Raw genomic sequence first — 13,840 nt, 5'->3', positions numbered from 1 at the left:
TACATGCCTAAATGCACTGAGTTGCCGCCATGTGATTGGCTGCTTAGAAATTAAATGTTAACGAGCAGTTGGACAGGTTTACCTAATAAAGTGGCCGGTGAGTGTATCTTCTTGATTTGACTGCTAAAGCCCTAATTTAGAATTGGACCTTTGAATACATTTTTTTCACAAACTGGGTTTTGTTGCTCTTTGAGAGTGAATTAGGGAAGTGAACAGAAGGAATGGTTTAATAATGTTGATATGGGCAACTTTTATTTTTGAAAGACTTGAAACATTGTAAATATCTTTTGAAGTATTTTGGGGAAAAACAGATAAAAGAACAAAGGAAAAGTATTTGATCATACGTAAAGCATTCCTATGGGAAAATGTAGGCTTTAGCACGTATTTTACATTATTCAATGCCAAAACAGGAGTAAAAGTGTTCTTAAAAACGAAGATCTTTACTACCGTGTTATTTTGGCGTGGTGTCGCTTACTCATACTGAAAGCGAAAGAAGGAACGAAGCCGTATAACAAAACAGTCCATGTCGAGTTGTCAGTTAAACATTAGTTCCACCACCGAGAGACGTCGCCTTGTAGAGGAGCGTGTAGGTGAGTTTGACAATTGTATTGGCAGCATGGCATGTCATATAGGAAGGCTTCGTGTTGACATTACACACGGTAGTGAGCTAACGTTAACTGTGTAACATTAGACGACATACTATAGCCTAATAATAATAATAACCTAAACTTATACATGTATGCTAATATAAGCTAATGCACGACGGTATGTCCGTTAAGTAGACCTACCGTATTGTCGGTTACTGAAACGACAGTAGATATATGTATGTTTAAATATCGCTGAACTGTTTTCTAAAGTCACTAGATCTGCGAGAAGCGAATTTGCGTTTCCTAGGACAGTGAAGGCATGTCCCGCCCCACTCAGCCCTTCTCTTCCTCTGATGGGTTACCCTGGTATTTTTACACCAATCAGTCTCACTCCTCATGCCCAAACAATGAAAGTAAAAGTCAATCAGAGGCAGAGTAGGGCCAGACAAATCTTGGCCATCCTTAGAAAAGCAAATTTGCCCCTGCAGCAAACAGCTCGACGCGGTCTTTTCCCTCCATGGTCTAACTCACATCCCCTTAAGAGGTCAGCCTCGATACATAGCTCTACTGCTCTAGTTCCAGTACGTACTGTTTCAGTCCTGGTTAATATAGAAGTTATATTTAAGTGGATTTTTCTTGTGAGTTTGGCAGTGGAGCATATGTCTAGGTCTGGACCGTAGAATGGATATCAGTCTGTGTCTATGATCTTTCTATGGAGGCTTGTTTGGCAATGTTCATACACGCTTTTTTAGAATTAAGTTTTAAGAAATGTATGCATATACTTCCGTTTTTTTAGGCTAAAATACTTTTTGAATGTCACATCAGACACTCAGTTATACTGAAACTATAAAGATTCAGTGTGCTATAGACTCAAATAAAATCCCCAACAGATTTAGGCTTTTTAAATAAAGTCTTCAAAATTACAGCTTTATCTTGGCATTCAGATCACTTGTATGGTTGTTTTGACACCTAAAACCTAAAGGAAATCTTGAAGTAGCATGCAGTATGACATTTTCAAAGTGCTTCCTCTTTAAGAATATAGATCAATAAAAAACAGAACAGGAACTTTGGAATTGGATGCTAACATATTTTTATAGTATACAGCACACTATCTGATAATCTTTTTTCCCATAATGGCTGCATTGTTTTAATGTGCTTTTTTTATTTGAAAACAAGGAAGGAGACTGTGTAAAATATGGATGGAAGCATGCGCAACAAGTTGATTATAGGTTCTATGTTATGTCCTCAGATGACACATTCAAATTCAACAATTCAATTCAACACTCCTCGGCAAAAAAAGAGATTGTTGGAAAAATACAAGATCATCATTTTAGATTCAGGGATCCAAAAAGTGGGTGCAGTTATCAGCTAGTGCCCACCAATCAGATCATTATAATATGATAGCCTAACAATGAATTGTAATAAAATACCCGAAAAAAAAAAGATTTTTTTGTTTTTGTTTTATCACCAACATGTACCCACAGAATCAACTATCATCCTCCTCATACAGTACAACTCCTTGGCCTTGCACATATTAAGCTTCAAGAGCTTTTGAGAGAAAGCAGCTGTCAGGATGGTCACACAATGTTACCCAGGAAGGAAGGATACAGGCAGGCCTGGCCTCCTGGGCTGTATGATCTGTCTTATGAGAAAATAATTATGATAGAACTGGGGCACCGCTGAGTTTAAAACGTTAATATCATTGTTAACCATTATGTGCAGTGGTCTCACCAGCATGACGGTGTGTATCCATAACTCCAGGGTTGGATTGACCTGTAGTCTCAGTTGGCGTTAAAAGATCCCGTATTATAAAAAGTGAGATTACCATGTCTTATTTTTTATAAAGCAGGTTGAGGTACTAAATAAATACTGTGAAAGTACAGGATCCACAGAGAAATGCACACAGCCCATATTCAGAAATGGTACAGACTTCTGTACGGTTGTGATGTCACTACTATACAATAGATAGTTCAAAGTTCAAGTTCGAAAAAACATAGGTCCAAGGCACTTTTCTTTTTAAAAAAAAAGAAGAAAAAAAGCCTTTATTTTGATGGCTATTTCATACTGAATTAGTTAATACATAAAAAATAGAGCTGAGTGACAACTTCCAAAGAGCAACTTCATGATAAGTTTAATCTTCTGAGCACTCCAGACCATTTTTTGTCTAAATATACTGCATATAAGTTAAAAGTGCCACTACGGTGCCGTTACAGCCCGGCTGCAATGGCAGTACAGAGATGCTGAGAGCACAGATGTGTTACACCCAGAAATACTGACAAATCAGGGCAGACTGGGCTTTTTCCAGACAGAGGGTAAATACAGGTAGCCAAGAATGTGTTTTTACTTACATTAAAGCGTGTCATCATGTTCTAGTAGAAACCCAAATTACAATTATGAACTTGAAAATGAGCATAATATGTCTATATTTCAATTCTTCAGAAACTGGCAACACTGAGGTCTTATTAGCTAGTTTATTAGTGACACTAAACTAAAAGGCAAAAGACAAAACTCCACACACACGGTCCTATAAGGGTGGCAGCACTGAATTGCATTGTTAAAGCACACTATATCCATTGGGTATATGGGACCTTTTAGCTGGATGTTTATTTATGTTCAGTGTGTTAGAATCAGAGGATACGTTTGAGGATTTAACCCCAGCAGGGTTGTGTGGGGAGTGCAGATGTTTCTCCGCCGTGTCCAAGAAATTGAGACATCCGCCACCAGACAGCTGCATTGGCTTGATTATTGAAGGCCCTTTTGTACAAAAGATACTTTTACTTTTATTATTGTTCTTCTTTCAACTTGTGACTGGTTGTTCAGACTGTAGCTTGTATGAACTTATTTGTGTTAGTTAACATGAACTTAAGTGTGTTGTCTGGATCAGCACCTCTAGTCACTTAGCTTAAGACATTATTTAGCCAGTAAATAAATATTTTAGCTAATAAGACCTCAGTGTTGCCAGTTTCTTAAGAACTGAAATATAGACAGTACAACCAGAAGTCAAATAGAGCGTAGCTGCAGAGGCAGAATGATTTGAAATCCAAGATGAAACAAATTCAAAGTCCTTGTGGGAGAAGCGTAGCAAATGATGTGGACTTTGTAACTGTGATGATAATCTAATACTCATATATCTCTTCCTATCAAAATGATAACACACAGAACAGTTTATTCTCTGGAGACCTCACTTCCATTTTCTTCTCAGCTACAGTCACTTTTGGTTAAAAAAAAAAACAAACTATAAAACTATAGTTTAGGGATTATTGGCTGTATCTCGTTATTTCCATAAAATAGCATTAGCCATTGGATTCCACAGAGCATAATATTTACTTCATTTAGCAGTTCTGTTAGCTTCTAAGAAAAAAACTTTAAATTCACTAAAAAATATCTTTGGCATGTATTTTCATGAGCAGAGAGAACTTTGAGGACATGGGCGATTGTTAAAACAAACAAAGAAGTTAATACATTTGAGGATTTAACCCCAGCAGGGTTGTGTGGGGAGTGCAGATGTTTCCCCACCGTGTCTAAGACATTGAGACATCCGCCGCCAGACAGCTGCATTGGCTTGATTATTGAAGGCCTTTTTGTACAAAAGATACTTTTACTTTTAGTATTGTTCTTCTTTCAACTTGTGACTGATTGTTCAGACTGTAGCTTGAATGAACTTATTTGTCCAGTTAAAGAATGTAAGAATTCCCAATTGCACCCACAAACCCACATACTGTAAGTCAGGGAAGGGGGGACTGTCCCTGTCTTTTTGTGTTGGCGTAATAGAGACAATTTCAAATGGCAAACCAAAGCATGTTTTTAGTTTTGATCATGTGGCAGTGCAGTGTGTCAATAAGTGGGATCAGCAGTACAGAGATTGCACTGATAAAAAGTGAGCAACAATACACGAGTCCTACACTTGTCTTTCTAAAAAGGAAGGAAATAAAAACGTTGGGCTCATCGCAGGTATTTCTTCCCCAGCTCTTTGAAGAGAAGATGATATCACCTAATATTTTTGGCAACATTTAAACTCTTGAAGCTGCAACAAGTGGTATCGAAAAATCTATCTCTTGATTGGACTTTCTCTTTCAGTTTGAGTCTTTGTTTACCATTTCAATTGTGAATACAAAACCTTTTCAAAGTTAATGGGCAGCAGGTCAAACAGGCCTCTAAAGTAGTCCCGGCCTCATGTTAGACTGCCACTTCTATTATGAGACACTTCTAGAAACAAAGAGCAAGATAGCAGAAGCAAACTTGTCCACTCTTTTATGTGACTACCATGCATTTAAATGACTGAGTGCTCTGGATCAGCACCTCTAGTCACTTAGATTAAGTCAATATTTAGCCAGTAAATAAACATTTCAGCTAATTAGACCTAAGTGTTGCCAGTTTCTTAAGAATTGAAATATAGACAGTACAACCAGAAATCAAATAGAGCATAGCTGCAGAGGCAGAATCAGTTAAAATCCAAGAGGAAACAAATTCAAAGTCCTCATGGGAAAAGCGTTGCAGATGATGTGGACTTTGTTACTTTGATAATAATCTAATACTCATATATCTCTTCCTATCAAAATGATAACACACAGTAACAACAGTTTATTCTCTGGAGACCTCACTTCCATTTGTTTCTCAGCTACAGTCACCTTTGATTAAAAAAACAAACTATAAAACTGACATGACCTTGTTAGCTGAGGGCTGGATATAAAAACACATATTTTATGGATTATTGTCTGTATCTCTTTTTTTTCCATAAAATAGCATTAGTCATTGGATTCCACGGAGCATAATATTTACTTCATTTAGCAGTTCTGTTAGCGTCTCAAGAAAAAAAACTTGTTCTTTAAATTCTCTACAAAATATCTTTCACGAGCAGTGACAACTTGTGAGTGACAACTTGTGAGGACATATAGGTGGGTGTTAAAAAAGCAAAGAAATTAGTTACTGCTGATGTAAACTCTGAGGTCAAGCGCCAAGACGGTGTTTGGTGTTTTAAGCCCCTGATGTAGCCTCCCAGGCAGCGCTGCCTGGATGGCACTAGGATTAGGCAATGGTTCGTAAGGGGATAAGTGAATGTTTGGGAAGCGTAGCTCATATGGCGCCATTTTAATTCTACCGAGCACTTACCCGCCATTAGCATTCCATTGACTGCCACTCATTTTGACGTCACGTTGACAACGAATAACTTTACATCTGAAGCATTTAAAAACTCGAGTTGTCCGTTGTTTATTTATAAAGACACACAACAATGTGTAAAAGGCTTCATTACCTTATACCTCACGTTATGGCTCTGTAGCAGACGTTTTTATAAAAATAGGCTTACGATTGTTTCATAACCAATCGACTTGCTGTCGCAAAGTGACAAATAACCGTAATAACCGTTTTGTCAGGAGAAGCACGGAGACAGTTTTGACTTACATTAGCTGTTTAGGTTTAATTACTAATGTTAACTAGCATTGTAGTTAGCAGTAATGAGCCTATGTTATCTCCTTACATGTACCTACGCTCTCCGTCTCTGCAAGATTCAGAAGGATTACGATTTCTCTTTGCTCAGCTACCAGAAGACTTATATAAATTGCCTCACTGGTCTCTGTCCAGGGCAACAGGATATTTTGGTCAATTTCTTTCACTGTCTATGTGTTAGGTTTAGGTACCTTGAAGTTAACCGTTGCCAAAGTCGCTGTTGGGGGCTTAATACACCATCGAGTCACCGAGACACATGCCTTAAGTTAATACATAACTCAGTACCAGATAAAGTCATGGACATCGCCATCCTTTTACTATTTTCCACTTACTTTTCATGTAGCTTCACAGGCCCAGTTTGCCTTTTTTTCTCTGCTTTGTTTCTGCCATATGAAAGAGACAGGGTGACCTTCTCTCAAACAAAAAGACTCTTGCTTGAAAGGTAACTACTGTTTTCACTCGGTAAGCATGACAAAATCAAGTTACAAACAGGAACAACAGTGAAAAAGGAGACCTAGACATAGAAACCAGATTAGGAGAAGCTTTCTAATTGCTGGAGGGTATAAGAAAACAGGACGAGCTAATACATTTTCATTTCTCAGCATAAGCTAAACCAGACTGAGCACTGCAGAATTTCTGTAGTTCTGCAAACTCCGATCAAAACCCTGACTGGTGTTAGTTCATGCTTAAATAGAGCTCCTTGGTGACACTAAACTAAAAGGCAAAAGAAAACCTCCACACACACAGTCCTATAAGGGTGGCAGTTATGACTTCCATCTGCAGTGAATTGCATTGTAAAAGCACTCTATATCCACTGGGGATTTAATTAATATTTTGCAACCATGCACCTCAGTCTTTTGATGTGATTCATGTTAGAATCATGGTGGTAATGTGGCCATAGATAAGAATTTTTTATAGAAAAGGATTTCTTAGAATTATTTGAGAAAAACAGAAACAAAAAAAATACAACCAGCAAAACACCAGATAACATATTTAATCCACTTTTTTATTTTGTTCATTGCACCAAAGATGGTTTCACACCACTATGGTTAACCCTCTAATGTTGATGCTGTCGCCCGACAGGACAATACATACTTTATATGTCCTGTGTAATATCTCCAGATAAATACATTGTAGAAACTTACCTTTGATTGTGCAAAACAGGGTTGAGGTTATACAAGAAGACCAAGGCAAACTGAAGATGGGAAAACATGGCTTAGACCTCAGAGGGTTTTAATGTGTGGATTGATGTGAGGCTTGTCATTGTGTTCAAAAATGTGAATTCAACTAAAAAAGAGAGATCTTGTCTTGTACATCCAGTTCAACCAGCCTCTAACACAACACAAATAACAAACAATAAAAATTGGACTGCACTTTGCACCCTGCACCTTTTAGTTAGTGAGTTAAAACATGTGTACTGTATGATTTGTTTTGTCATTTCAGTTAAACATGGCCTCAATGGGTATCCTCCTTTTTTTCACTGCCGTCTACATCAGAACAGGACATACAAACACAGGTAAGTTCTCCTATAATCGGACAATTTCTAGTATGAAGTGCTGCTTGCCGCTAGCTTGGAAACCAAACGAATCTGCAAGCTCATGTTTCTATTGCTCTGACAGATGCATCTGGCCCCCGTCACGTTCAGACCGATTTCCAACCAGCCAAACCTGGACAGAGCATTAACAACCGTTTACTCAGAGGAGCGTCATGCTTACCAAATGTACTTACTGAACGTAAATGGCACATTCCGTCCAGCGCAATGCACCAGGCTCACAAAACTAAAACCGAACTGCCAACCTAGGCAGGTTTGATCATATATGAATCAAGATTATGTTACTATATAGCCCATTTGTTGTATAAAATGCACATTTTATTGTACTGCTTAGTTGAAATTTGAGAATGTTCATCATGATTCACATTTTTTACCTGCTTCCAAATGGACCAAGCACAGCCTAAACTTGCATGTGTCGCTCAGAGCTGCATTGTTTTGTTGCTCTGATTGGTTGTAGGTCTATTTACTGGCATCCAGAGGCATTTGGGTCGGCACCGTTGATAACGCCTTTCGGGAATCAAAAATGAACTGAGAGATTCCAGACCCATTAGTCTGGCAATTCGATGCTAGCTTGCTACTGATGTAAGATTGTATACCTTTAAAAAAAAAAAAACTTTTCTTTTACAGCTTTTGTAAATGTGGAGTGCCAGGATGGAAAGGTGGGACAGTGGGGCCAACAGTCACTGCTGCAGTGTGTTGTCAAAACCACACAAGAAAACACAGAAATCCGGGTGGTCACTTGGAAGAAAGATGGACTCGATGATCCCTTACTGCTTTTTCACAGAGGGAAAATTGTTCCAAAGCAAGGCTATTCTTTTGCCGAGCCTTCCTGGAATGTAAGAAACATGAACGTATCCCTGCTCATCGCCGACACTTCTGTAAAGCACGAGGGAGTTTATAAATGTATGGTGATGACAGACAGCGGCGACGGATCCAGCAGCACCAACCTTAAGGTCACAGGTGAGAGCCCATTGAAACATTTTTTTCTCATTGTTTGGCACTGAGAGATGACCATTTTGAGAGAATTTATCTTCCAAACCAATCCCTACCAAATCATTTAAAGCTAAACCATGTCAATGAGTATAGTTGTTTCTCTAAAAATGATACTATGTAGTTATAAAGAGAAAATGGATTTGAAAGATTAAATTGTTGGCTTGAAGGGGGGGAAGACTGTTTAGACATCCTGGGGACTTTCCTGTTCTAGCAGAATGTTTTCTCTCTTCCTGTGCTTATACTTTCAGTTTCAATGTTACAAATAGTCCCATCCAGAAATACCTGTTGTAGTCTTTTTGTCTTGTTGACCACCATACATTCTATGTTTACTGGACATTTCACTATACTGTATTTTTCAAATATAATGATCGTCAAACAATTTTGTGATACTTTATTGGTGTCATTTGATGGACGTCATGGTGGAACATTCTGTTGAATGATCATGTTTGCTTTCTGTTTTCTCTTTGCAGCCAAATACAACAAACCAACTATCCACTCCGACCCTCAGAAAATACTTCCTAATACAGATTTTACTCTGACATGCGAGTCTGATGGCGGCTACCCAAAAGGTCAACTTCGCTGGTTTGATGAGCACAACACAGAGTGGACAAAAAGCTCTCAAAAGGAGGAGAACCAGAAAGAAAGTGGTCTGTTTAACCTCTCTAGCAAGCTGCATTTGCGGAAAGGATCCGTGTTCACCAAATACACCTGCAAAGTGTTCAATGCCAGTAACGGCAAAGAGGACGAGGCCACCTTTGAAGTACACAGTGCACCAGGTACATGTTGTTGAACACCCTGCTTTACACCTTCTATGCCTATTGGCCCAATACTGCTTCACACAATGAAATGTCATGCAGCAATTTCAGCCACTGTTAAAATTGAGGTCATGCTTTACCTGAAATTTAAAGCAACCCATGTCACTACAGTAACAGAAACACACCTTTGTTTAGTATTGAGCAACTAAGAGCTAGAAAGGAATCTAAACCACAAGCCAACTGTAGTGCTTGTTTTGTGTTGGCACAACTTAGTGGAGCAGACAGATTCAACGGTCGGGACCCAGGCAAGTATTAAGGAGCATGTTGGTCATGAAAAGAAAACATCTTGGCAGGTCAGACAGAACTTGCTAATATTAATTCGCAAGCATATTTTTTTAAATCGACAACTAAAGATCATCAGTGCTGTAGTTGTTTTTAAACAGAAATAGTTAGGCTGCAACATGTCTCTTAATCTAACCAGACATTTTCAAAACAATGTCCCTCACAAAGAAGGAAAACTATGCATGACGGCCCAGACCTGATAAGACACAGCAATGTTTTTGTTCAGTTCTGTTCATTCTTATTGATGGGAATCAACCGGTTCACTTGGCAACTTCACAGCCACCAAATCTGATCTGCTACATACCATAGTTCTTACAGCTGCTACATCCAGCTGAAGGTCTTTTATCCCAAATGTTGCAGACTCCTCTGGGAGTGAAAGTGAAAGTAATGTCCTTTAGGATGCTAGAGTATTACAGGGGGAACTTCCCACCAGTGCGTACATTCCTCATTTTAACAACAACACTTACATCCTTACTCTTTTTGATTTGACCTGAAGTATTTGTGCATTCAATCTTTGTTTGTTTAATTTGATTTATTCTGTAACAGAACTGCTGAAGAGGTTGGCTCCAGCTACCAAAATAGTCGCTCCTGTGGTGGTCATCGGATCTCTGATCGTAGGGTTGCTGTTGGCGCTGCTGATCTATAGAAAGCGATCTCAAAGTGAGTACCTTCACAGGCCTGTTAAAAAAACTCTTCCATTACAACCACAACATTATTAAACTGTAAAGTATTTCACTTACTTTCTTGTGAGATTGTGAAGCTGCGGTCTGGTCCTGTAGCTATGTCAACATGGAAGGACTCACCTCAGAGCAGAGGTCTTCTCCCTCCTGGCGTGGGGGTGCCACTTGTTAGAAGTTCTTAGTTGTGAAAATTGTTCTATTGATAGATTTTTGTTTTAAGTATTTTCACAAATACAGTTAAAATACCAAAGTCAAGAGTACAAAAGTATTGTTTTAAGCTAAATTGATATCAGCCTTAAAACAAATACATTATCTTGCTATGCTGTTTATCTTACTTAGAATTGACCAATCATTTTTGAGTGAATCTAAATCAAGTGACTGCAAACCTTTATGCTACTTCAAAAACTCAGAACAACCAAAAACAACCAAACGGGAACGTTGTGTACAGCGCAACGACGTTACAGTTGGTTGGTTCTCTTAATGCTTAGGGATTGTTATGACCCGTAGGGAACGTTCCCTAAATGTTAGTTTTTGGTTTGGTTCGAACTAACCTTTAGAGAACCATAAACTAGCGTTCCCTAAACATTCTGTGCTAGTGGGGTTTGGTCTAAATCAACCATTTTTGAGTAATAACATAAATGGTACAGAGGAGAATAACACAGAAACATTGCCGTAACGTATTATTTCCTGCTTCCTCTTTGTTAAAAGGTTGTATCACATTCAAATCTTCAGACTACACGTGGACAGCCAAAAAGCAAATGCACTCAGATTTAATGACATCTAGCTCTTGTTCTGCTGGACTTCACAGCTTTGAACAAAAGCTTCTGCCAAATTTATATATGTAACAGCGTAACATTATGGAAGACATCTCATTAATTCGGACATTGAGTCTGTCTTAAAACAATAGTCAGGGGCCCATATGAACACTGAAAGAGGTTTTCTTCCTGTAATTATTCCTCCTGTTTATACTTCTTCTAAACAGTGAGTAAATACTTGCAGTTATAGGGATACACGATTACAGAAATAATACTATTATTATGATATTTGATAGTAAAATAAAATACAATTCTATTTTTATCGTGACATTTACTGTAAATACTTACTTTTTCAGATGTTGTGTAGTATTGCATAAGTGGCTTTCTGTAAACAATAAAGAGCTAACAGAAAATACCTATAGAGTTGACAGATGACACAATAGTTGGAGGTTGATAAAACCTGTAATGCATGTTATTCAGGTTGGGGAAGCAGGCTCCACTCTCTATTACAAGTATCATGTGTCTAAAACAGTTTCCATTGTTAGTGTTCTACAAAATGTCTCACAAAGATTTGTGACAGAAGCACAAGTAGATATCTAATTGTCAATAATTCATCATTTTCTCAACAGAAGCGCGGAGACACTCCACAACACCCCTTATGGGTACGTCCATCTTTGGACAGAGTATTGCTGCTGATTTTGTTCTTACTTCGGCTCTCTATAGAGGTTTAAACAAAGGTTCTATCTGTGGATTTTTCTGTCTATCAACTTGTTTTAGCTGCCTGAAACACTAAAGATCTGCCACGGACCTGCTGGCAGATCAATGAGTGGTTTAGCTAGCTAAAACTACTAAAATAATGTTTGTTTGTTTTTAAATACTTTCACTGATGAATGGTTGAGTCAATGGCTACCTGGACTGCATATTTTGAGACTGATTGAAACCAACCTCATTCACCCAATTTCTCAGTCCAAGCCTGTTGGAGCATGTACTCCACCTGTGTTGTTGTTTGATAACTCAGCTGGAGCACATGTGGATCACTGATCAAGACCGCTTACTGTGCCTGCACTAACTGGATGTCAACACATCCAAACCTCTCCCTGGCTACCCTCTCATTTTGAAAATGACAGGAGAAGTTCAGCAAGATTAACCACACTGATAAAGGTTTATTATATTTCCATGGCTTATGGGAAACTGGGCTTGGATTGTCTTTTGAATATGAACAGTATGACCTGACTCATGTTTCGGACACTCACCGTTGAGGATCTGCCTATGCTTGCATGTCACAAACTTAAACTGCTTAATATGGTGATGGTCTTACACCCACCCATTGTTACCCACAGTAAAATCTTTTAATTTGTTCCAGGTGACCATCGTGGGCTCGCTACAAGCGATTACGATGATGGTACGTCTAAATCACAGTATTCTGACTCACTGTGTGTAACTAATTCAACTCTCGTATTTTTTTTACTGTGTTCAAATCATTCTAAAGACTGACTGTCTAAGATTTACTGTAATTCGGTCTTTGATATAATACAACTTTTTGCAGGTGATCCGGAGGGGGATAAAACATGCCAAGTCAGCCTGGCCTGAGGTAATTATAATGCTATTAGGAGATTAGTTTGACCTCTCTTTCTTTATAGTTTATGGCAGTGTACACGACAACATTGCATAGCTAAAAGCTCTTTCTCTCTTTCTCTCTCTTTCTCTCTCTCTCTCGCTGCAGGAGACACTGCATGTCACATGACACCTGCTAATGCACTGGGAACCTCTGAAATCAACACTTCCTTGTTTGCTAATCTCCACTCTACCGTTCCCTATTGCAAACAACTCTGTATATAACCAGGAATAACTTGTACTACTGTGATTAATCAGAGGAACTGTCTTAAATGAAATCCAAATGTGAAAAAAGAGCTCTGAATTTGAATCAGATGATGGCCATCTAGTAGGCAGAGGGTACTGTTCAGGCCATGTGTCCTTTAAACTTTGACAACCACATTGGGTTCTATGTGTATCATCACCACCGTAGTTAATTTAGGAGGGCAGCAGATCTTTGATATGTTTTGGTTGTTGGAGAAAATGTTTTGTTTAATTGTGCCCACACAGTAGCTTGGCAGGAATGGCCCTCCTTCTCACTTCCTCCTGTCATATTAAGTCAAGATTCTGAAGAAAGCGTTTTGCAAAAGAAAGTCGTATTATTAGGATAAGGGTAAGTAGTTATATGTGTATTCCGTGGAAATGTAACAAAAGACAAGACTAATCCCATGAAAAGACCAAAAGCAGCTATGTGTTAGCCCATCTCAGGACTTCCTACCATCTGGGCCTCTCAGATCCTCATTCATACTGACGACATTAATGGTTAAAACGGTAAAAATGCGTTACATGCTTGGAACTTTTTTTTTAAAAAGCTTCAGTAATTTCCCTAAACAGCTGGGCGCCAGCTTTTACTAAAGGTTACTGAAGAGCTAATTAGTGTATTCTCAGTCCCACATTATTAAAGGTGCCCTGCCACACATATTTCATTACTTTGTGGTAATGTCTGAAGTTCTACCATTGGACTCTGTAACATTTTTTGTGGGAAAAAATGTCTTAGTTTAAAGCCATTCTGACATGGTATAGAAAGCCTGCAAGAAGACTCAGGCCAGCTACACACTGGCTGCGTCGCGGGAGTGTGGCGTTTCTGTTGCGTGTCAGCTGCGTGGATTTTTCTGTCTATGTACTACACACCAGAAAC

General features: G+C 38.6%; 1 protein-coding gene across 1 annotated transcript; it reads left to right on the top strand.

Moving 5' to 3' along the window:
- The first annotated feature begins 436 nt into the window (after nt 1–436).
- zgc:174863 (uncharacterized protein LOC100136852 homolog) lies at nt 437–13,602 on the top strand. Its single transcript, XM_034897010.1, has 10 exons — nt 437–589; nt 7,474–7,548; nt 8,212–8,544; nt 9,048–9,352; nt 9,932–9,970; nt 10,241–10,334; nt 11,739–11,771; nt 12,473–12,511; nt 12,656–12,700; nt 12,833–13,602. The coding sequence occupies exons 2-9, from the start codon at nt 7,482–7,484 to the stop codon at nt 12,697–12,699; spliced, it is 954 nt and encodes a 317-aa protein (XP_034752901.1). The 5' UTR covers nt 437–589; nt 7,474–7,481; the 3' UTR covers nt 12,700; nt 12,833–13,602.
- Nucleotides 13,603–13,840: the final 238 nt, after the last annotated feature.

This window comes from Etheostoma cragini, chromosome 2 (assembly GCF_013103735.1).
Source record: "Etheostoma cragini isolate CJK2018 chromosome 2, CSU_Ecrag_1.0, whole genome shotgun sequence".
NCBI lineage: Eukaryota > Metazoa > Chordata > Actinopteri > Perciformes > Percidae > Etheostoma > Etheostoma cragini.
This window is presented reverse-complemented; position numbering and strand designations above follow the sequence as displayed.